General features: G+C 38.5%; 1 protein-coding gene across 11 annotated transcripts in view; it reads left to right on the top strand.

Annotated features, from left to right (window-relative positions):
• Positions 1–4,984: 4,984 nt before the first annotated feature.
• The window catches only part of akap13 (A-kinase anchoring protein 13), a 151,198-nt gene continuing 132,962 nt past the window's right edge, over positions 4,985–23,220 (top strand). For 8 of the 11 annotated variants that reach the window (XM_012959568.3, XM_012959566.3, XM_012959565.3 and 5 more), the window contains exons 1-2: positions 4,985–5,206; positions 21,575–21,616. In XM_012959568.3, the coding sequence (XP_012815022.2) occupies positions 21,589–21,616 (28 nt within the window). In that variant the 5' untranslated portion in view covers positions 4,985–5,206; positions 21,575–21,588. Of the gene's footprint in view, positions 5,207–21,574; positions 21,617–23,220 lie in introns of those variants that run through there. The other 3 variants (XM_012959563.3, XM_012959570.3, XM_012959571.3) reach the window with 3 other exon arrangements.

Genomic DNA, 23,220 nt, shown 5'->3' with positions numbered 1-23,220 from the left:
GAGCACACAAACCATCACAAAATGGTGGCTCACGGTTAAATATTTTCTGACATATTTATATTGCACTTTCTTCAATAGTTCACGTAATATCATATAAACTATCTGTTGGTTGAGTATTCATTCGGGGTGTTATAGTTTTCCTTTAAAGCTTGTTAGCACCTCCTTGGGAGGAGGTCCTGACCGTGATGCAGGACCCACAACTTCAAATGACCTTTACTGTCCCCTCACTTTTTGCCATGCGAGCAACTCATGCTATATGCAGGCAGGACAAAAGGAGGAGCATAACATGGGCCGAGTAATAAAAGAGCTATATTTAAGACTTCTTTCTTCAAATATACTTTAAGGTGTGCTCTGTGATAATTACACAGATTAAAGATATAAATTTAGACTTGTGGAGAATACTCATCAGGCAGGAAACAATGTGCATTGCAGTTGTTTGGAAGTGTCTTTGTCACACTTTCCATTTTTGTACCATACCCATTCCTCCTGAATATTGTATATGTATGGGTAAAGAAAGCAGGTACCCTGCAGGTGGCAAGTTTTTCTTATTTTATGTTATCTATATTTTACTCTATTAAACATGTTTAAATGTTTTTTTTCTACCGCCCCCGTGTTCTGATTATGTCAAGGACACAGGACACTACTTCACAAAGGTAATTTTGAGCTCTTGGTTTGAATTATACAGTGTGGCTGCTGAATGCACATACGCAATGTTACATAGATACTTCTTCAGTGCAGTACCAAATATATATATGTATAATATATATATTCCTGAGAACAAATAGATTCTCAGACACATTGCTTTATACTAAATAATGCACTGTTTGTACAAAAAAAGATACAAAAGGCATTGTACATGGTGTCTGCAAATAACTAGCATCGCTATTCTTACTTGGGGTTTTATAAATTAAATATGGCTTAGCAGTACACACAAGTGCAAAAAACTGGTATAGAATAAATGGGGTTAATTCTGGACTATCTTAAAAGTCTGCTCTGTTCAGGAAATAGATCCGATAGACCCTTTGTGTAAGAAAGCAGCAGGATGTGGTATGTCTTTTTACAAAGTTCATGCAAATATTCTGCTTCCTCTGGATTTGTAATGCTCCTCCAGCAATTACCAAAACTAAACTTACATAATTAGACTATTAACCATAACAAAAATTCAGCTATTGCTAAGTTCAAATAATTCCAATGTTTTTACCATCTACAGAGCGGCCTTTCTACACAGGTGTGCTAAACTTTAATTAATATTTGTGATCTTTTCAATTTATTTTAATGACTAGTAAATAGTATTTCACAAAATAATTTGGTTCTGGCATATTAAAATGTCAAATACTTTTTTTTATGTATCTTAATAAGCTGTTGGCATTATGTGGCGGTTGCTCAGAGCCAACAGGAATATATATCCTCTGTAAAAAGGACCAGATGGTTTGTGGCTGGTTTGGAATAGGGGAGGGGTGTATACAGCTGAATGGCTTAGTCTGTGGTTTTTAGCAGTGGGTTGGTGTTGGGCTTGTGATTTTGCAAATGGTTGGCATGCCTCTGCCACAAAGTTCTGCTGTGGCTATTGGTAATGTACAGAAAAAGCATGCAGCTGCTGTTCTTGGATGTCCTCATCATAACAGGAAAATGACTTGAAATTCTCTGTCTCTCACTCTCACACACACACTCACACATGTGTACATGTTATTAAAATGAAGCTCTGTTCAGAAGATGATGATGCTGCTGAGTTGTGCTGCTAACTGGTAAAACCTGCCAATCGGTATGCTTTGAGGCATGATGGAAATGTCCTGTTATTGAAAATATACTTGGGAGTCCCTTATACCTATGGTAAGACTTCTGTGCCTAATACTTTAGCTTCAAGGCAAACTGGCTCCCAGCACCACCCCTACCTTCTTCTGTATCCTGCTTCTCTCAACACAGGCTACCTTGGAAATTCCCCGCCACCACCAGAGCATAAAACTAAACAGTGTTAACAAAACAGAGCAGTAATAATGAGCAATAAGAAAAGAAACATAAAACAATATTCATAAAAGCAAAGTAATCTGATACAAAACAAAGCAATGAACACTTAGGCTTGGACACTTTTCCCACTTTACACAGACACCCACTCATACACTTTATGGTCACTTCATAAGCAACCAGTTAGCCAATTTGATTGTATTTTTAGTATTTGTGAGACAACTGCAGCACCTGGAGGATATGCACACAAACATAGAAAAATATATGATTAAAAGGCAGGAGCCCCAATACTGTGGGACAGCAGTGGCAGACACTACAAACAGTCAAATCTAACTTCATGTTGCAAAGTCTGTTTAACTGTAAGTATTTGGCTCTATTGCATTCTATTAAAAAGCCATGCAATCTCATGCATAAAAACTGCATCCAAATCACATTGTTTTCTGTGCAGCAGGAGTCGCATTACAGATGTGCATATGCCTAATTAGGCCACTAAGGGCAGGAACTTTTGTGCACCATTTTGTATACTCATAGGCTGTGATGAACTAATTGCATACATGACTGTGAATCTGCTCACAGAGAGCCACAGAGCTGGCCATACACACACCAATATAATCATAAAAAACATAATGTAATGCATTTCTGGTATCTGGAGGTATTTATTATACATATGAGATTGCATGGCCTTTTTATGTTCATTGCTTTGGTTTGAACCAGATTGCTCTGCTTTTCGAACCGTGTGTGGGCTCCGAATTATCGTCCCGATAATTTTTGTACCATGGCGATTAGTTGTTTAGTTGATCGGACAGGTTAGAAAATTTCTGTTAGATAATGATAAAATCTATGACTGTATCTGACAATATCCTTGACTGACCTACAATACATTTCTGGGATGTCACTTTTGTTCGATTGTTGTCTGCTAATTATTTTATGTTCAGAACATCCTCCAATTTGTTATTTTTAGTAGTATCGTAGTAGTAAACGTTCATCAGAAGAAGACTAAAATCTGAATGTGTATGGCCAGCTTAATATCTAGCTGTGGCAACTTTGCCTTACAAAAGAGGTTATTTATTTGCTGTGCAACCATTCTAACATGTTTGGGGATGAAACTCCGCTATGATAGTCAAAGAGATAAATAGAGGAATATCTCCAAAGAAGCAGTAGATTGCCTTAGGCTACTCCATGCCCTGGAATGACCTGTTTAGGACCTAACCAGTCAAACTAATTGAAAGAGCAATTCTGCCTTTGTGTACTATTCCTTTTGCTGTGTGAACAAAACCTTTGATTGTACAACCTTTTTTTATACAAGCAGTATGCAAATGAGATGAAGCAACTGGTGAGTCCTTGTTTGTACCCTTGTGTGTTTCTTGTATATGAAGACTGGTGGAAAAAGACCTTACTGCATGCACCTCCATAGCAATGCTTTTACAAAGGGCAAATCCATTTGATCAATTGGGTGAATTTTTCTGGTGTGAGCTCTAAACTCACATTTTGATAAATCTTTCCCTAAATGTATTAATGGCAGAACCACCATCAGGGGGTGTGGAGGGTTAGTGTAGTAAGGAGCACCATAACAGATGTGGGCCCCACAAGACAAGTGGGCAGGTCTTATACTTAATAGGCCATGATGATGACATGGCCATTTATGCACTGGGAATTTTATTCCCTGATGTAAATTGTCCACACAAGTTACTATCATTGTAAATATATTTGGTGTTGGGTAAACGTTGTTTTGTATTTGTTATTTGGCATGTTTGTTTTGTAGATTGTGTGAATTAATGTATGTTTTGTTTGTTATGGCTTAATTATGTTTTTATTTATGAATTCTAATAACCATGAATACATATGTACATATGTAAATTACAATTATACATATTGACATAAATATAACCTTGGGCAAAATACCTCTGGGCCCCCATTCTTCTTGTTGGCAGGGCCCACTGCCTAGTGGACCCAAGTGACTGGTGAGCTAATAACTGAGGCCCCCCCTGGGTAGCGCCCTGCTTACTGAGTAGTAAAAATACATTCCTGCATTAATATATTATTTTTTCTAGTTTCATACACCATTCATACAAAATCTACCCATGCTATTCCTAACAACTGTCACAACTGACTACTATTACAATATACAGTTGGGTGAATATTCTAAATTATATATTGGTAACAGTGTAATTGTAAAGAGTAAACTAAATGGGGCATGTGCAGTAGCAGACACTGATGACTGTGGTCACTATCCCTAGTTGGGTTTGAACCTCAAGAACAGAAACTGAAAAAGAGAATTAGTTTACTGAGCACAGGAGGGGCCTAAAACCCTGGGATCTTTGGAAAACATGATTAACACACTTACTGCACCTCAGGGCCATTTCCAAGGTATTGGGGATTTTAATGTTGGCTGCAACATTTTTGCTGTAGTATATGGATTTGACAGAACTGGTTGACTATATAACCTATGGGGTTGTGTTCTGTAAAAGTCCTACTTATATTTTTCCTTGAAAGAAAATAATGTTTTTTTTTATGATTTAACATTTTGTTATGTTGGTGCTTCTTGCTGGGGTCCTTATGCTAGCAACCCGGAAGCTACATTTATGGGTACAGAGGTACAGAGAAGCAAAACGTATTCAAAAAGTATAATAAAAAACGGTACAGAAAAAAACACTGGACGGTGTTTGAGATTATCAACGTCTTCACGTAATAAACTTTGCCTTTAAGTCTGAGTGCAATGTCCGTGCAAATGCTCTGCACGAAGGATTTACACCAGGAGCATATGGCAGGCAGCAAAACGCAGTTACTAATAGTTCATTAGAAGAAGCAGCTATTTTTCCGTATAATCTATAATATCAAAGGAATCGAACTATTTCTATGGCTTGTCATTTCTCTGCAACTCTGTGTAAGTATATGCACAGGATGAGTTTTGTAAAAGTTTCTCCTTAACTGTTGACTTCATCCTGCCAGCGAGTAAGTAAGAGATTGACGTGGCTCTAAGCCAATCCCGAAGAAGCATCGTCCATTGACTAGAAGCCTTGTCCGCAGAGCGCATGCGCCGTAAAGTCTCCTACAGTTTGGAGTGCGGTGTGAGCGGAAAGTGATACATTGAGGCAAGTGGTGTATGCGAGTGAGTGCCATAGTGTGCTTTCTCTCTGTGGATACTGGAAGCTCAGTTGTAGGGATCTCTCGGCTTTGGCGTGCAAGCTGGACACTTTGCCGGGGATGTTCGGCCTCCGGGACACAATTGTAGGATAAGGAGGAGGTAAGGGGCCCCGGTGTTGTGGGGGATGGGGCAGCGGGACCTTTGCAAGTCTGAGCGGGGGTGGGGGGGGGGGGGTTGTGTGGGAAAATAGTGACTCGGAGACAGTAGTTGGCGATATGGGGTTATACTGGGGGCAGTAAGTTGGGCGGGGGTAAGTTCAGTGCTGCACTGATTTGTGCTCATTCCTTTAATCAGAAATACTGAACTTACCTTACGGTTGCCGATTGGGCCAGTCTCCCACAACCTACATTTCCCTTACTCTCAAGTCGCAATAAACCGTCAACAAAGGTGCAGACACTTTTATATAGGGACATTTCAACATCATTACAATCTATTTGCCCATTTGTGTCTGTTACCCCTCCCATATAGATTGTAAGCTCTACGGGGCAGGGACCTCCTTCATCTTGTGTTTCTGACTCTTATTGCAACTGTACCTTGTATTTATTTGTATTTATTGTTGTACTTTGTATTTATCCATTATCTTTAACCCCCTGTTTGTATTAATGTATTCTACTGTACAGCGCTGCGTACATAAGTAGCGCTTTATAAATAAAGCTATACATACATACAATCTAAATGCATACTTTTGCGCTAAGCTGTAATTGACTCAGCAAGAAACCCTTTATACACGTTTTTACAGACTGCAACCTTTACTAATAGTTATGCAGCTACTCCTAGCTTTTACTCTCAGGGGGTTTTAGAGACTGGCTGTCAGGAAATTGTAATTGTACTTTAAACTGCTGCTATTTGCTTAAATATTTAGTCTTTGGATGTGCATCACAGCAGAAACATTAAGGAAGTGTTTTTTTGGGTGAGACTCTCACGCAAAGTCCCTTAATTCCTTTATAAAAGGATTAGATACATACTTGCATAAGCAAAATATCCATTGCTACAGAAAATCAATTAAGCAATGTCATGTTAACCCTTAGCTTTGCATGAATACAGCAGCTGTCCTGCTATTCTGTTTTTTGGACTACAACTCCCAGCACCACTCACTGGACAAATATTTAGGGGAGTGCTGTGGTTGGACACTTCATAGTGTAGTGCTATTCTCTAGTAAGACCTCTTCAGAGTCTGAGCTGTCAATCTGTCCTTTTGTCACTACAGCGCCTGAGAGATCGGCTTGAAAATAGGATTTACAGCAGCTGATTCCGTTCATCTTTCCTTCAGCTGTCTTGGCCACAATGACCTTATACTGAATGGCTCAGAAGTGGCAGGTTTAAGTCCTGTTGTATTCAGCTTACCCGCAATATATATCCATAACTTACTGGCCTACCTGTGCTTTTCTGTAACTTGTGAGTTTCTCTGTTTAATAAACGGATATATTGCCCCACAAATGAACATGGAACTAATTGATCTGCTTACAATTTGGATAGGATAAGGGGATAAATACATTTATTACTAATTAATGGTGGTACCCCCCCTTTTTTTTTTTTTTTTTTTTTTTTTTAAAGTGAAATTTGTATTCACATCCTGCTATTTATGGGGGCACGGATAATTCCTAAATTGGATTTCTGCTATAAATATAACATGACTGTCTTTGAATAAGGGAGAGCTTTCAAATGCAAGAATAATGCTGGGATTGTCGTCACTTTGGGTAAAAAAAAAAAAGGCCCAGAACTTGTTGATGGGCTCACTCATAGTGAGTGGGGAGGGTTGCACAGACTGACATTATGTGGACCAATGTGTGAGTCTGATGTATTCAACTTTAAATATGAAAAACAGCTGGTAGTGTCTGATACATATTGGGTCAATCATAAGATCCAGTCGCATGTTCTAGTCAATGAGTCTTGCTGCGGGTTATTGTATTTGTACTGATACCGTGATACAGGGATGGTGCCAACATACAAACTGCTAATATTTTTGATGGTAATAAGCAGCAGCATTACTTCTCATCCATTATCTTAATTTCACCTGCAAATTACACATAACCATAGACACTCCTTTGTGTTTGGATGTGTTGCTGCCTTGGGCAAGACAGACGTTGTGGGGCCCTAGTATTTATATTAATAGGCATAGCAAGAGATGGCAGAAAATGTCCTGTCATCAGGGAGCTCATGATTCAATACATGCATTTTTTTCTTCCTACTATACAGGTATGGGACCTGTTATCCAGAATGCTCAGGACCTGGGGTTTTCCGGATAAGGGGACTTTCCATACTGAAAAAATTATTTAAACAGTAATTAATCCCAACTGGATTGTTTTGGCTCTAATAAGGATTAATTATATCTTAGTTGAGATCAAGTACAAGGTCTTGTTTTATTATTACAGAGAAAAGGAAATATTTTTTAAAAAGGGAGATGACCTTTCCGTGATTCGGAACTTTTTGAATAATGGGTTTCCAGATAAGGGGTCCTGCTATGCCAGGTATAGTTCCTTCCCAGAGACTGTCATCCTCACTGTTTCTATAGATAATATGACAACATATAGTTTTTAGCAGTAAGCATGTACCTTTTAGATAAATAAAGCTAGTTTATGTAATTGAAATTGCTTTTATCCCTGTACAGAAAATATCAGAAACAATTCAAATTGTTTTTGCTTTAGTGACATTCCATAGTCTGTGGATTTAATCATTTTCGCTAAAATATTTTGACGTAATTTCCTTTACATTCTTCAAATTACAGAAGTGGCATAGTTAGCTAGAATGTAAGTTCTTTATGTTTAACTGTTCCAGAACCATCGATGTTAATTAAGAGTAAGGCTGTCACAGCCCATGGTGGGGTAACTACTGATTCATTCTCTTTGGGTGGGAAACTCTCTCACCCCTAAATGTCGGTGGTAGCCAGCTGGATGAATTTCTATACCATTGCTTTTAACTATGTATCCCTTCTTTGTGCTAGAAAGGCATTAAACATTTTAAGCCCCCACTAGAATTAGAATTTTAGAATTAGGCTGTTTATCCTATGCTGATTGTAAAACTCAGTTCTCAGCTATTGTTCTCTTCTAATTTATGTCATTCTGGGCTTAAGGCATTGTTTTGAACTGTAACAGTGGTGCTCAAACTAAAGCACTTAAAGGGATACTGCCATGATTTCAATGGTATACTTTTTATTTCTAAATGACACTGTTTACATAGAAAATAATTCACTCTGCCATTTAAAATTTTATTCTTGAACCACAAATGTATTTTTTTAGTTGTAATATTGGTGTGTAGGCGCCATCTCAATGCATTGTGCCTGTGTCTGAGCTTTCAGAAAGAGCCAGCACTACACATTAGAACTTCTTTCAGATAACCTATAGTTTCTCCTACTCCCATGTATCTGGAGGTGTCCCAAGCGGGACTTGGATTTCTTACTATTGAATGCTTTTGTGATATCTTCTTGGAGCTGCTGCCTAGCTACCTTCCCATTGTTCTGCTGGCAGGGGGATGATATCACTCCAACTTGCAGCTCAGCAGGAAAGTGTGACTGAAGTTTACCAGAGCACAGGTCACATGGCTGTGGCACTCTGGGAAATGAAGAATTGGCTAGCCCCATGTAAAATTTCAGAGTTAAATATTAAAAAAATCTCTTTGTGTTTTTGAAAAACAGATTTAAATGCAGGATTCTGCTGGAGAAGCTCTATTGTGTTTTGAAAAAAATGTGTTACCATGACCGTATTCCTTTTAAAGCTGGTTTTATACTGCAACTCCCAGAATCTCCAAGACAGGAACCCACGTGACGTTTCTATTTCATTTCAAGTTCCATGCTTCTAAATACATATAGAATAAATATGAGATGGTCAGTTGTGTAGAATATATCTCCAGTGCCTTGTTATGAGGTTTATAGCACTCATGCAGAGGTTCACATTTTAATGTAATATACAGTGTTCATTGCTTCCCAGAAATGTGTTGCTGGGGACTGCACCACAGACTAAACAAGGCCTCTATGTGAACCATGCAGTCTGAAAAACACTTAACACTGTTTCTGCCTTGTTTTGCTCAAGGCAAAATGATAATATACTGCAAAACCTGTAACAGATGCACCTTAAAGTTGACTTTTTTTCTCAGAAATTATTAGATGGTTTCCCTTCAGCTCTTAATAAAGCAAACATATATATAAGTATGAAAATAAGCACACTGTATTTCCTTTTCTAAGTAATATATGTCTGTTTATATGAGCAGCAGTAGTTATGCTGCTTCCCCAAATTATTGGTTTAAATGAAAATGTTCCCTTAGTGACCATATCATCATTAAAAATTACACTACTTGCATGGCTTTAACAAAACAACACAATTTAAAATATACGCAAGCGAAAACCACGCACACTCACAAACACACAAAATTACAAAATTTGTACCTTTTTAAATGGGCTACTCCCTTTTTCAACATTCGTTCTTTGAAGGGGGGGGTCCTTTAATACAGGGGGCTTCTCAGTGTACTTGTGATTTGTTTTGGTTGTGCTTGTAAAAACAAAGTTTATTGTTTGCTATATTAAAAAAAATAAATTTCTTAATTTAAACACTACACAAAAAGTAAAAAGCCATTTAATTTGGGCCTGTCACCCTAAGAAATAATTCCAATTTCTTTGGTTATTTTATTAAAAATGATTTTGTGTTTTATGTTTAATTTGAGAGAGAATTTTTTTATACAGCTTTTTATGTCTGAGTGACGGGTCCATTTAAGGTTTCAGGTACTTGTCTTGGGTGATAATAATCGGTAGTATTATTTACAAGCATTTCTAAAACACCTACTTTAGTGCTGTACAATAGAAGGGGGGTATGTATACATGGAACACCACGCAGGAGAAAGAGGGACAACTTTACTATCTAGTAAAAACGTGTTAATGATTATAAGAAATATATGTTCTTCACAGATGAAATACATTGGCATCCATTGGTGTAGGAATCGCTGCATGTATAACGCTCCTGTGTAATTATGCAAAAATGTGGAAGCAGATTTTTTTTTCAGTGCAGGGTGGTGGTACATTATTATTTAAATGCCTATAAAGCCTTTTCATTGTTGTAGTTCCTGGCCCTTTAAGATGTGGGAGCCATAGTGCTTAGATTGTTAATGCTGTGGGTTGAATTGAAAATGTGTTTATGCAAGTGGGCATGAAAGGAAAGAACATGCTTGTCACTTGGCATAAAATGAGTTAAGCGTAATAAAAGTCAATGGTTTGATCACAAACAAAGTGCCCCTGCGCACAAATCCTAACAGGCCCATGGTGCCCTCTGGGGATACATGCCCACACCATTACAGTGTACTGTGACAGTTTAGATTTCTTGGCACTGAAATTCCTATTATTGCCTGCCAGCAGTATTTTCTTTAAATATCTCTACATATATAACCTATTAACATTAACATTTATTTATAAAGCGCCAACATATTCCGCAGCGCTGTACAATAAGTGGGTTACATACATTGGACATACAGAGTAACATATAAAGCAATCAATAACCGATACAAGAGGTGAAGAGGGCCCTGCCCAAAAGAGCTTACAATCTACAAGGAGAAAGGGTTGAGACACAAGGTGTGGGAATGGGCATAACCAGAGTTGTTAGAGGTGGGGCACAGGGTATTGCTAAACTAGATTAGGGTAAGCCTCTCTAAATAAATGTGTTTTTAGAGATTTCTTGAAGGCAGAGAGATTGGTAGAAAGTCTGACAGTTTGTGGGAGTGAATTCCAGAGAAGGGGGGCAGCCCTTGCAAAGTCTTGAATGCGAGCGTGTGATGAGGGAATGAGAGAGGAGTTGAGGAGCAGGTCAGTAGAGGAGCGTAACAAGCGGGTTGGATGGTACCTAGAGATGAGTTCAGAGATGTAGGGTGGGGCAGAGTTATGGACTGCTTTAAATGTGAGGGTCAATAGCTTGAATTTTATCCTGGATGGTAGGGGAAGCCAGTGCAGGGATTGGCAGAGCGGCGTATAGAACTTAATGCCTCTTAAAATTACATAAATTTATCACAAATGTTAATTTTGTGATTAGCCTTTAACTGTTTAACATCTGTGTGAAAGTTGCAACATGGACTTCAGCCTTACATTTGCTGTGTTGGTTACCATGTTAAATGATCACCTTTTGTGTTTTGTGGGCAGAATATCTCTGTTCTGGTCATGAAAGCAATGACCTTTAAATAGTAGAGAATAATTAATCCACCTAGTGTGGTTATGCTCTCCCTGGAGTGTTTGAGGCCAGACCGGATTGTTATGGGCTGGCTTCATGGCTCTGCCAGTGCCTTAACACATTCTTTACTGCAGTGTCAGGAAATTCATTTTTTTTTTAAGTGCAAGCTTTATTCTGAAAAGCAGTTATCTACTATCTCAAGGTTACATGGTGACTGTAATGTTTAGCCACATTTGAAAATAAATGAAATCTGTACTGTGTCATGATTTTAACTGCATAAATCTTTATTATTTTTTCTGTTAAGGTGGTCATATATGCACAGATTTGTTCAAGCAGTTTAGTTGGTTTCACCCATATTGGCCATCAGTCTAGGCATATAAGTCAGTTTGGAAGCCAGTTTTGACAGACCTTTCTGAGAATGTGGCAAATTGCAGTGTATGTGTCCAAACTGGTGTGTTAAAGTATGCTGCTGTCAAGGCACTCTCCCCAGCCAGTAGGAGTGGGGAACACATCCCCTCAAGCACCAGGTTCCCTTGGAAGTGTCTAGTAGGGTGTGGTAGCCTTGAAAATGTATCTTTAACTATTTAAGTGCCTGTGCTTGCTCTCCCCCCCCCCCCCCCCAAGATCCAACTGATGCATCAGTTGATGAGGAAGTGAAGAGCTTCAGTTCCTCTCAGATCAGTGCTAAAGGAGTCCATGCATTCTACCTAAGTATAGGCACACAAATGTCTGTAGCCAGAGAAGGGGTAGCTTCAACCGTAAAGGGGAATTATGCCCTGTTTATAAATAAGGGCTAGCCTTTCTAGTATTGCCTTCAGCAGATTGAAAAGACTGAGGCCTTGCTTACTGTGTGTGATATACATTTATTCTTTGAATTTATCCCATATTGTTTACTTTTAGTGGAAGGGATCCTGGATTTTTACTGCAGATGTTTCCTGAAATGACCAAAGTCAACTGTTACATTTGATAATGTAGTTGCTATTCATCTGATGCTAATGAGAAATGTATCAACTTAACCTAGCAAATTGTAACAGTTTAGACATCCTGCATCTGCCTTAGGGCACTGGTAGGCTAAAATTCTAGAAAGAGGACAGATGTAAACGAGATAGCGAGAAAATGAAAAGTCTTTATTACTGGTACCGTAACTAAATTGGAAAAAATGTTTGGAAGGTGACAAACCCCTAAACAGTCAGCTTCGGTTGCCTTCCTGATACTTGCTCTGGTTAGGGAGATTGTGTGGTGTGATGACAGTTAAAATCAGTTTCCTAAGTGACTGCCTGTCTTGTTAACCTATAACATACATAGCAATCCAACAACTGAGCTCTCAGATGTATGCCTTAAATATTATTTTAGAATGCCTTGATATTAGGGGCTTTGTGCTATAAGGTGGCCACACACGTGGCGATTTTCAATCTTTTGTGCGACCAATCGTTCCCACCCTCATTGGTGTGTGTATGGCCAGCTATAGGGTATCCTGTTACCTTGATTTGTTTTTTACCCCCTCCACAATGTACTTTGTATAAGGATATTCAGGGATGGAATCCATTATCCAGAATACTGGGAACCTGAAGCACCATTCCTCAGTGGGATTGCTTTATCATTAACATGAAAGTTTATGATGGTTTAGACAGAGGGTAGTTAAGTATTTATGTATGTATAACTTTATTTATAAAGCGCCACAAGGGTACGCAGCATTGTACAATCTTACAGAATTCCAAATTACACACAGGGAGGACAAGTGATATAATAAATACAATAAATATATATAAGTGCCATGTGGTATGAGACACAGTAGGAAGGAGGTCCCTTCCCCGTAGAGCTTACAATCTAAGTACCAGGTAATACCTTATGATGGCAAATATCAATATAGTCAGAGCAACTTATATATTAATTGCCCTATTACGCCGTTCTGGATAATGGGTTTCCAGATTATACATCCCATACCTACAATGGAACTTTTTTTTACAGAAAGGGGTAACTAGGCCAGTAATGCTGGAGGGAAGATATTTCTAATGATATAAACTTATAAAAGGAATGAAATATTAATGAGAAACAGTGCCACTGGTAAATGTGTAAGTAAGGTAAATGTATTGTTAAGGCAACTTTCTATCCATGCTATTAGAAAACCTAGGAATTTGCCCTTGCTATGGCAAGTTCCATTCACTAGTTTCTGACTAGTCAGGTCCTTAGACCCCTGGCTGCTAGGCCCTGGCATATTTTTAGAGAGTTATAATACTGTACAAAGGGCATAGTGTGTTTACAAAAAGAAGAGTCAGAGCTATTTCTAGAATTGTATGCTCTAAAAGGATATACTGATTGCATGCACTTTAAAGGTGATCTTCAAAATATCTGTAGGAGACCAAAGTAATTCGGACCACAATTATGTCTCCCAGTACCACTTTGCAGCTCTTCAGTTCTATAGAGTGCTATATGAGCAGTTTGATGTGAAAAATGGGGAGCTGTTCAGGATACTGGATCCTTAGGTCCACACTGGCATTGTGAGTCATTAACATGCTTTTCCTTTTATACTTTTGTACCATTAAAATTACCCCCCAGCTTTATTAATAGAGATGTAAAAAAAACAGATACAAAAAAAAAGGATTGGTGACCCTACTTTTGTGCACTATCATCTATTTTACTTTAATGCTCTATAATATATGATCATGAATCAATTTATCTATGCCCACATGAGATCCCCATCTTTTTAGACACAAATATTCACTGCCCCTATTCACAAAGGCATGTGGTGTCCTTTGACTGGTACAGAGGCTAAAACAGGGGGGCTATTTACAATCCCATTGTGCAGAAGTACAAAAATACTAAGGAGTGCAAGAATATACAAACAGGGCCCTTTTGCAGCCTGCATTCTCTGCTGTTCCCTAACTTGCACATTTCAAACGGAACCCCAAAAGGATTCAGGGACAGAGGAAGGCAGTGGGCACTTTGCACATTGCAGTGCTATAAGCAAATGACCCTTAAAGTGTAGCATGTCGACTGTTTTGTTGTGCTTTCATTCTTAAAGTTAGAGGGGTTCACACGGAAATATATCTTCAAATTAAAGATCATTTTAAATTTAAAAAAAAAAAAATGTTTGCAGTTTAAATTTTTTCCTCTTTATTTTTGTTCTGTGGCACTCCAGTATGGCATTTGAACTAACCTAAACAAGAAGGCAAGGACCATGTCAGTTGGCTTTGGATAATTTACCCATCACCTAAGGTGGCCATACACGTGGCGATCTGACGATGTTTCGTACGACCATCGGTCGCACGAAACATCGTAAGATCCGCCACACACCATTCAGGGCTGAATCGGCAGGTAAGGAGGTAGAAACAATAGGATTTTTACCTCCTTCTGCCGATTCAGCTCTGAAGGGAGAATTTTGGTTAGGCGCCTTCTATGGCGATCGGCGAGTCGTCCGATATCAGCAGCTTCCTGCGATATCGGTCGACTCGCCGACATGCCATACACGCACCGATTATCGTACGAAACGAGGTTTCGTACGATAATATCGGTGCGTGTATGGCCACCTTTAGAGTTAAATATCTGTTTTGAAGTTTTTTTTACTGAATAGTTCACTGAACAGGTAAAATCATCCTGAAACGCTTGCATTGCGGCTGTACTTTGTGCAATCATGCCTGCTAGTGAGTAGTCACACCCTTTATCATGTCCTGTGTGTGGTTCCAAAAACGCTTGAAGGGAGTACTAATACTTAATTTCATTAACTTAGTACATTGCTGGCATATCTTTTAGCTCCAGTATTAGTTGTTTATCAGGTGTGCAACTGATATCCTGTTCTCTTGCTACACCTCTAAGGCCATTGCTCCATATTATTTTTTATTTTTGTGCATGAGCATTGCATGAGATTTGGCATGTCAGCTATTTGGCTATCCAGAAGATTGTTATATATGTCAGCTCCCAGCAGCTCTGGACAGCCTTTAGATGAACTGCAGCCTCTGGTCTGTTGCAGGCTGTACTTGCCAATGGTTTTAGTACATAAATGCAACAAATATATTTGAGAAAATCTAAGGTCCAATAAATGAGTTCTTTCCATAGCTTCTATTTCTCTTCAAGTTTAAACATTTCTCTCTACTTTTTGGGGCATATGGTAAATGACCGCAAAAGCACCCTTGAAACTTACAGTTTACACTACAGTTATGTTATGTCTCAAAGGACAGTGTTGCATGGGGCTGTTCCAGGCGATTTAGGTGCCCTGTATTTAAGTTGCCCACAACAGTAAAGTACCTGAAGCAGCCCACCATAGATTAACAAGCTCTCTTGTTAGGCAACAACTGCTTGAAAAAGCCTTCAGACTAAGTCCAATGCCACATGGGGCGGATTCTTGGTTTGCGGATAAATGCAGGCCGAGAATCTACCCCTGTACTCAAAAAAGCTTTTGGTTGTGCTTGCATTGGCTCAGGTGCAGGTAGAGTGAAATTGACACAAAACTGCATAAACAAGCAGTTTTGTGCCGAATCTCACTGTGTGTTTGGGCCCAGGCTGATGCAATGGCCCCATATGCAGTTTTGTGCAAGTCCTTCTGTGTTTGCCAGCACCCGGGCCAACACAATGGCTTCAGTTGCAGGCACATCTGTGAATTTTCTGCCTTACGCTCTAATTCGCAGGCCCTAAGATCAAATTCTCAGGACGAGAATCTGCCCCGTGTGTCATTAACCTAAGGATAGGGGCACATGGAGCGTTGGCTCTTCTTCTCTCAGCCTATATTTTTTTTGCAGATCTGCTTCCTTCTGCCTCTCTGTATAGCTATAGCAGAGCGAAAGAAGAGATTTGAATGAAACTTCCTACTTTTGCATTTTGGGCCAATCTACGCTTCTGCTATGTGTAGCTACACACAAGCGGAAGTGAATTGTCAATACAGCTATACAGAGAGTCATTTTTCCTGAATGTAACTGAATTAACATATACAATTTTGAGCAAAATGTGCATAATATAAAGAAAAAAATGCCACTTTCAGTTACCCACTGAATGTGACATGATTTAAGGGGTTTGGATTCACTTTGGCTGAATTCAAATCTTGCTGCAAGTCCAGTGGTTTGGCCCTAGCTGAAATTTAAATTTGCATCTCTACTTTAAAAGGCATTTAAATGGTTCCTTAAATAGTTCCCCTTGGAAAAGAATGCGGGCCCCATTAAATGGCTCATGAGCCGACACTTTGCGAAGGAGTGTCTCACTGAGATTTATGTTTTGCAGGAAACAACATGTTGCCCTTGACAGATATCAAGGTGTGGTGCTTTCAGTATTAACACCTTAAATCCAAATAATACCAGGTGATAAATACCTTGTGACATGGAGCCACTGATCTTAAAGTTCAACACCAATTGGTTTATATACATCGCAGTAGTTTTAAATATGTTTTGTAAATCACAGAGTGCCCAGTCACAAGAGCTGCTCATTGAAGATATTTGATCATTTACTTCTTTAACAGAAGCAAAATAAATATACAGCTAGCATATATATGTATGTGTGTGTGTGTGTGTGTGTGTGTGTGTGTGTGTGTGTGTGTGTGTGTGTGTGTGTAAAGCACAAACATTACCGTTAAACTACATGTATAGCTCTATTACGCTCGACAATGGGGCAAGTCTTTCTTTTACCAGCAGAATTATTGCTTTTTTTTTTTATAAGACTATTGACTGCTCTATCTTTTAAAAAGTATTGCAGAAACATTTGGAGCCCATGTATTTAACAATTCTCTTGTCAGTGCTTAAAATATGTCCACAATGTTGTAGTTCTGATTACAGCTGATTGGTTTTCTTGCCTTGTTTAATACCAAAAGCTATCATTTCTGGGAGATGTCTTATTCAGAACCTAAGGTGCCCATACATGCAGAGATAAAATAGTATGTTTCATATGATTATCTTTGCATGTATGCTGGCTTACTCCATTCATGTCAGATACCTATGAAACAGATCAGTTTTGGAACTGGACAGTTTTTTTTTTTTAAATACCATCTGGCAATGCACCATGCTATAGCTGCCTTTATTTCATTGCAAACATCAGACTGTAACAAGTGTTGTTTTCATATAGTACACTACAAGTAATGACTTTTTGACTGCTTTCTATTTTTTTTATTTTTCACTTATTTTTTAGAATGTGAGTTTTCCAAATTTTCTGCCTTCTCATATTTACTAGTGTCAGGTCAGTAAGCCAGGATGCCAACTTTCTAATCTTAACTGGTTAGTTGGTCAGCAACATCAGAGGAATAGCAGAAACTAATGAGTCAGTATATATAACAGTTGCTCTGTTCAAAGTGGCTGAGAAATATGTCAAGTAATGCATCAAATTAACTGTAACAGTACAAGGAGCAGCTTTAGGTGTGAGTACATTTAATGAATTGCATTTTTATGCAGCGACTGCAGCAAACTTTCTTTCCCTTCAGTGGAGGCTGCCCTTGGTAAATAACCCATAATCTGTTTTCTAAAATGAACTATCCCTTTTTAAAATAAATTATTACCTCTGTTTAACGTGTTTTTTTTAAAAGTTCTCAAAGAAATGCCCGGACTCCTTTTTTTCTGGAAACAAGGCCTTTTTTTTTTTTTTTTTTTTTTTTTTTTTTTTTTTACTTGCCTGGGGTATAACTACTGAAATAACTATTTCTTCCATGTTTAAACCAGCATTAGCATTGGAGTAGATAAACAATGATGTAAGTGTGATTCCGGCAGCCAGAAAATCCCGAAGGTGGTGTTCTGGAACAGAGGCCTTTGTATTAAGAGATTTCACTAAATGACTCTGCTGCATTCTTTACTTATGGCTTGAGGTTATTTAAAATACTTGTGCTAAGAGGTAGGTTGGGGCCACTAGACATTCTTTTTTGTAGACTTTTTAGAAGTGCTTTTTTTCTGTTAAGTTAATCTGTAGTGGAGCTGATATGCGCATATGTTACTGGACAGTAGAATTGGACGTTGAGCACAAGTAAGAATTGCAGATTAATGTTATATGTAGTCACTAATAATGTATTAATGAAACTTAATTTACCATGTATCAGTATATTGTAGTTTCTTAACCATATTAAAGCCAAAGCAAAAATGTCAATTTCTATAATATGTTTCCTGGAATTCTGAGCTAAAGGTGCATAGAGAAAATTGAAACTTGTGGAATAAGTACTGACTAGAAAAAGATGAAACTGCCTATACATTCTCTTGGCCACTCACTTGAAGGACCAATTTGGGTCCATTGTTTTTGGTCTGGAAATGTATTCTGAAGAATGTATCCAAAGTTGTTTAAAGCATATTTTGTCCTAAAGATCTACATGTTGGTCAGTGTAACTACAAATGCTGCAACCTGCACCTTTGGGAGGTTTTCCAATGCAATATGCTAGGCTCCTAACTAGGTGTCACATAAGGTGAATTTAGTTGCCTAATGTATCAATTCTGATTTAATCCATTAAATTTGATTAGTCTACTATGCAATGAATCATTTAAAATGTTACAGAACTATTTATCTGTGGCTCCTGATCATTTTTATGGGTAAAAAATCCTTAGGTTAAGAACCCACAAAGCGGTTCAGTTGCCCGTGATAGATCTCTATCGTGTGTGACTAACCGCTCCAAAATGGCTTTCCACCAGCAACAATAGGGTCCCTTGCATCGCTTCGTTTTCAGAAGTTGCGCAAAGTTGCCTGCAGGAGAAAACTTTGTGCAACTTTAGATAACCGAATCGATGTGATACAGTCACCGGTGGAAAGCCATTTTGGAGCGGTTAGCAACTGAGTCGCTCCATGGGTTATCCTTATTTAAAAAGTCCCCTGTTTCCCAAATGAGTACATACCAGATATGAATTGTTTTATATAGATTTTCTTTATCTTTTTTTTTTTTTTTGCCCTACGCAACCATATATTTTTGCAAACTATGCTACTTGTTGTTAGGAACCAAAATATAACTTAAATATGAATGTTTGGGGTTTACCATACAGTTGAACGTCCATTATGTAGAGGATTATCAAAGTATCTGACTTGTAGAGGCAAAATGAAAATAGTGCATATGAATTGTCATGGAAGTCATTTTAGATCACCTCATTTTTATCAACGATAAAGCCACAAAACATGTTTACCCCAGAAAATCTTTGTATTTTTTGAAAGTAGACTTTTGGAAGAATCCAAAATGCCAAAAATCTTTGCTAAACTTTTTGAAAATTTTTTTGATAAAATTTATGAAAACCATGAAAAACCACCAGCATTGCAGGTTCTTAGAGGCGATTCTCGGCCTGCGGAAAAAGCAACCCCAATGCTGGCACAAGACTTTTTCCTGGTCTGCACCCGGAACCATTGCATCAGCCCAAGTGGTGGATGTCATCATGGAAATGTATACTCGTGCATTTCTGCACCAAAATCCAACACGTGTGCTTGCACCGGGGTCTACACAATCGTATAGCTATTTTTTTTTTTTAGTTGGATGGTTCTGGCTGACATCCATGACTAAGTTTAGGGGCGGCATGCCGCCCCGCCGCAAGAAAATTTTTAAATTTGGCTCCCATACGGAGCAGTGGGGACCTCTCCCCACTGTTCCGTATGGGAGTTTAAAGGAGGGTTTGCGCATGCGCACTGGGGAGCGGGCGCGTTTGCGCATGCGCACGGGGTCGTGTTCGCGCATGCGCACTGGGGGCCGCATTCGCGCATGCGCAGAGGGGGACAGCCACAGGGGCGGCCTCGGGGCGCCTCACGGAGAAATCCGGCCCTGTTTGTGCATAAGTGCCCCCCCAGTTCCTCTTATGAAATCAGATAGGGGCAGGGTGGGCTTGGGTATATAAACAAGGGTTGGGTGCTGGTAACAAACCGCCGGGTTAGGGTCGAACGGGGGTATTTTTTTTGTTGACTTGCACATCACTACCAGATATGTACTGCTTTTTGCTTAAAGGACAAGGAAATCACTTACCTTGTACCCCAGGCTGGTGCCCCTGTTAGGAGAAAACAGCACCAGCCCGGGGTACCTTTTTTCGAGCGCTTCCTCCTTCCTCCTTCCTACTCGCGCTGCAGCCAATTGTCCTGGACAAACGCATGCACAGTAGAGTGAAAAGCCGAATTCTCTGTTCAAAGTTCGGCTTTTCACTCTACTGCGCATGCGTGCGCGATCGTTCAGGAAGGACGAAGCGCTGGCAGCTACCCCGGGCTGGTGCTGTTCTCTCTGTACAGGGGCACCAGCCCGGGGTAGAAGGTAAGCGATTAAAGTCACTTGGGGGTGCCTAACATTTTGGCACCCCCAAGTGACTTTGCCTTTCCTTCTCCTTTAAAGGAACAGTGAGAGAATGGCTAACATAATAGCCAGAACACTACTATTAGACTGATTATATAAAAAAACTTATTGATCAGTAGCAGAGCTGGAAGTTTTTGTTAGTCACCTGAATATGATTGGCCTCTATGCAAGAGTCATTGCTTACCTAAGCTTTTCGTCAGACCAGATCAAGATCTGTTTCATTTCCTCCCAAGCTGATTTAAGAAACCATGGTTATTCCTTTTGGACTTTAATCTTCCGTTTCAGGCAAGACAGAATTATTTCTTCCTGTTTATAAGTACATTATATAAATATCAGGTTTTGTCTTATATTGCCTTATGAAAAATTAACTTAATTTCTATGCAGGTAAGTTTATTGAGTAGTTGCAATGATTGGTCCCATTTGAAACCTGTTTGAAATACAAATGGAATTTTGTGAATGCTAATTTTAACTATATATTTACATTTTATATTTATAAGAGAACAAAAACCCTTGTCTGTCATTATATTTTAGATTGTTGTTTTGTGCCACTTCAGAGTATACTATTCATATAGAAAACCAGAAAGTACTGTGTTTCCTGTTTGGGAAGGGTGGGTCCTTGCTGTAGGTTTTTGCAGGCTCTGATTTTTAACAGATATCTGCACCACTAACCTGTTACCGTTATAGTTCAAGATATATTAAAGGTTTAAAAAAAGTATGCTTGGCAGGGAGAAAAACATACCTAGAGAGATCTCTAGTTAGATAACTTTACATTTTGCTTTTCCTATAATGAAGCATATTTCACTTTCTTTATGAAGTCTGCATTCTCATGCTTACAAAGGGGACTGTGAAATTTGAGGGGAAACTATTTTAAAGTGACATTTTGATAAAGAAAAAGAAATGCCTATCTATTAACTGCTGTATGCTATATTCCGAGTACAGAATTAGGTTAGGTATTAATGATTTGTCTGTCGTTTTGCTGTACTACAGTATAGTGTTTAACCTTTGTAAGTCACACAATTGGGTATTTATTATTTAACAGTAATTGTAGTGCAAGATTGGGAATTTCTGTAAAGCTATTATTTCATGATGACCTTATGCTTCCATTTTCTTTGTGTGTTTGCATTAGGTTTTGGTTTATAAATGAACATTTCTTCAGCATCAAGGCAAGGTATGTTCATTTTTTTTCTACCCCACTGCATCAAAGGGGCAAAGTATTCAAGAAATTTTGAGAATAATAAATTCAGTAGCGGCATCCTCTGAATTAAGATGCTCCCCCAAGCAAAGAGTCAAACCAGGGGCTCAGAGAAGCTTTGAATAGAACTATTGGTCTAGTAGAGTGAAAGAGCACAAATACAAATAATTAGAAACCACTACTCCAGCAAACTTGGAAAATGAGACAGAAGATAAATCAAAAGTCATACTGATTTAGCAGTGGCTCCTTTCAAAAGAGCTGCCTCTTTATGGCAAACTTAATCAAACTTGTAAACTCAGTATGAGGTGAAATCCACTATTTATAAATCTAATATTTACAGATTAGTGGCAGTAAAGAATTACTCAAGGTAACCCACATTGAGCCATTTTTGATTTAGCAAACATACCGGTTCATAGTTAAGGAATCGCCTGTGTTTGCTTATAACAACAAAAAAGATCTGTAAAATGAAAAGCAATTTCTTTGGCATGAAAAATAAGTACAATATTTGACATATAAGTATGTGGTAAGGGTTGTGAATAAGGATATTATATGAATAAGGAGATTGTCCCATACTTTTTGTGATGTTGAAAGATTATGTGGATATAAGAGTGACCATAAGTGGCCCATGAGGGAATAGCAACCTTCCCCCTTTGTTAGTATATAAGATTAAAGGGTAAAGCATTTGAAAGTGCACATTTTATTTAGGTTTAAATGTTCTGAAGTCAGGCTGTGTGACTGCTGATAATGTCTGTTACTTGGTAGAAGCAGGAAACGCTAGTAACTAAATGAGTCTAAAACGGGGAACTGAACCTCGGACAAGAACACATTACCCTGTTTGCATTGCTTATGTGTGAGAACTTTAGATACATGGGTAATTCTATGAGGAATATATTCAATTTGTGGTTCTTGCATTGGTTAATGTGTGTACATGTACCTGGAAGCTGAGAAAAATAAATGCTTTAATAGTGCTTTGCAACTTTCTCTTAATTAAAATATTTAAGTTTCCCAAAATGACATTTGGAATTGGAAAATATATTTATTCTGGGTTACTATGCTTCCTTATGTGGAAGATGATGATGATGATAATACTTCAATAATATAATGTAATAATATGGATACAATGCTAGGATGTATAAAAGGGACTTGGTCTAATTGTAAAGCTGTATGTTGCCTCACGATCCCTGAGTAAACCACATAACTCTGGGGCAAATTATTTTCTGTTTTACAGTAGAGATGTTTGTCAGTAGAGATGAACTGATTTTATTTCACATGTGCTTGTTCTGTGTATCTTGTAAACACTTTTAGTCCCAGCTCATTTAATACTGGAATTTTCAATGCATATCCCTTTTAAAGGTGCACCAAGTATAGTAGAGTAGTGAAGTAATTTAATATTTGAGAAAGTCCAGGCCTGGTAAATCAGGTTTGAGATGAATGATTTTATTAATACTACTGGTTGTTCTGCTTCCAAATGTTATCCAGACTAGCATTGCCTCAGTGAACGGATGCAGGTTGTGCCAGAAAATTAACAATGAAATAGACAGAGATGGCATTGGCTGTAATATTTCCAATGTCCTGTTTAC

The sequence above is a fragment of the Xenopus tropicalis genome, chromosome 3 (assembly GCF_000004195.4).
Source record: "Xenopus tropicalis strain Nigerian chromosome 3, UCB_Xtro_10.0, whole genome shotgun sequence".
Lineage (NCBI taxonomy): Eukaryota > Metazoa > Chordata > Amphibia > Anura > Pipidae > Xenopus > Xenopus tropicalis.
Note: the sequence above shows the minus strand (reverse complement) of the source record. Positions and strands in the feature narration are given on the sequence as shown.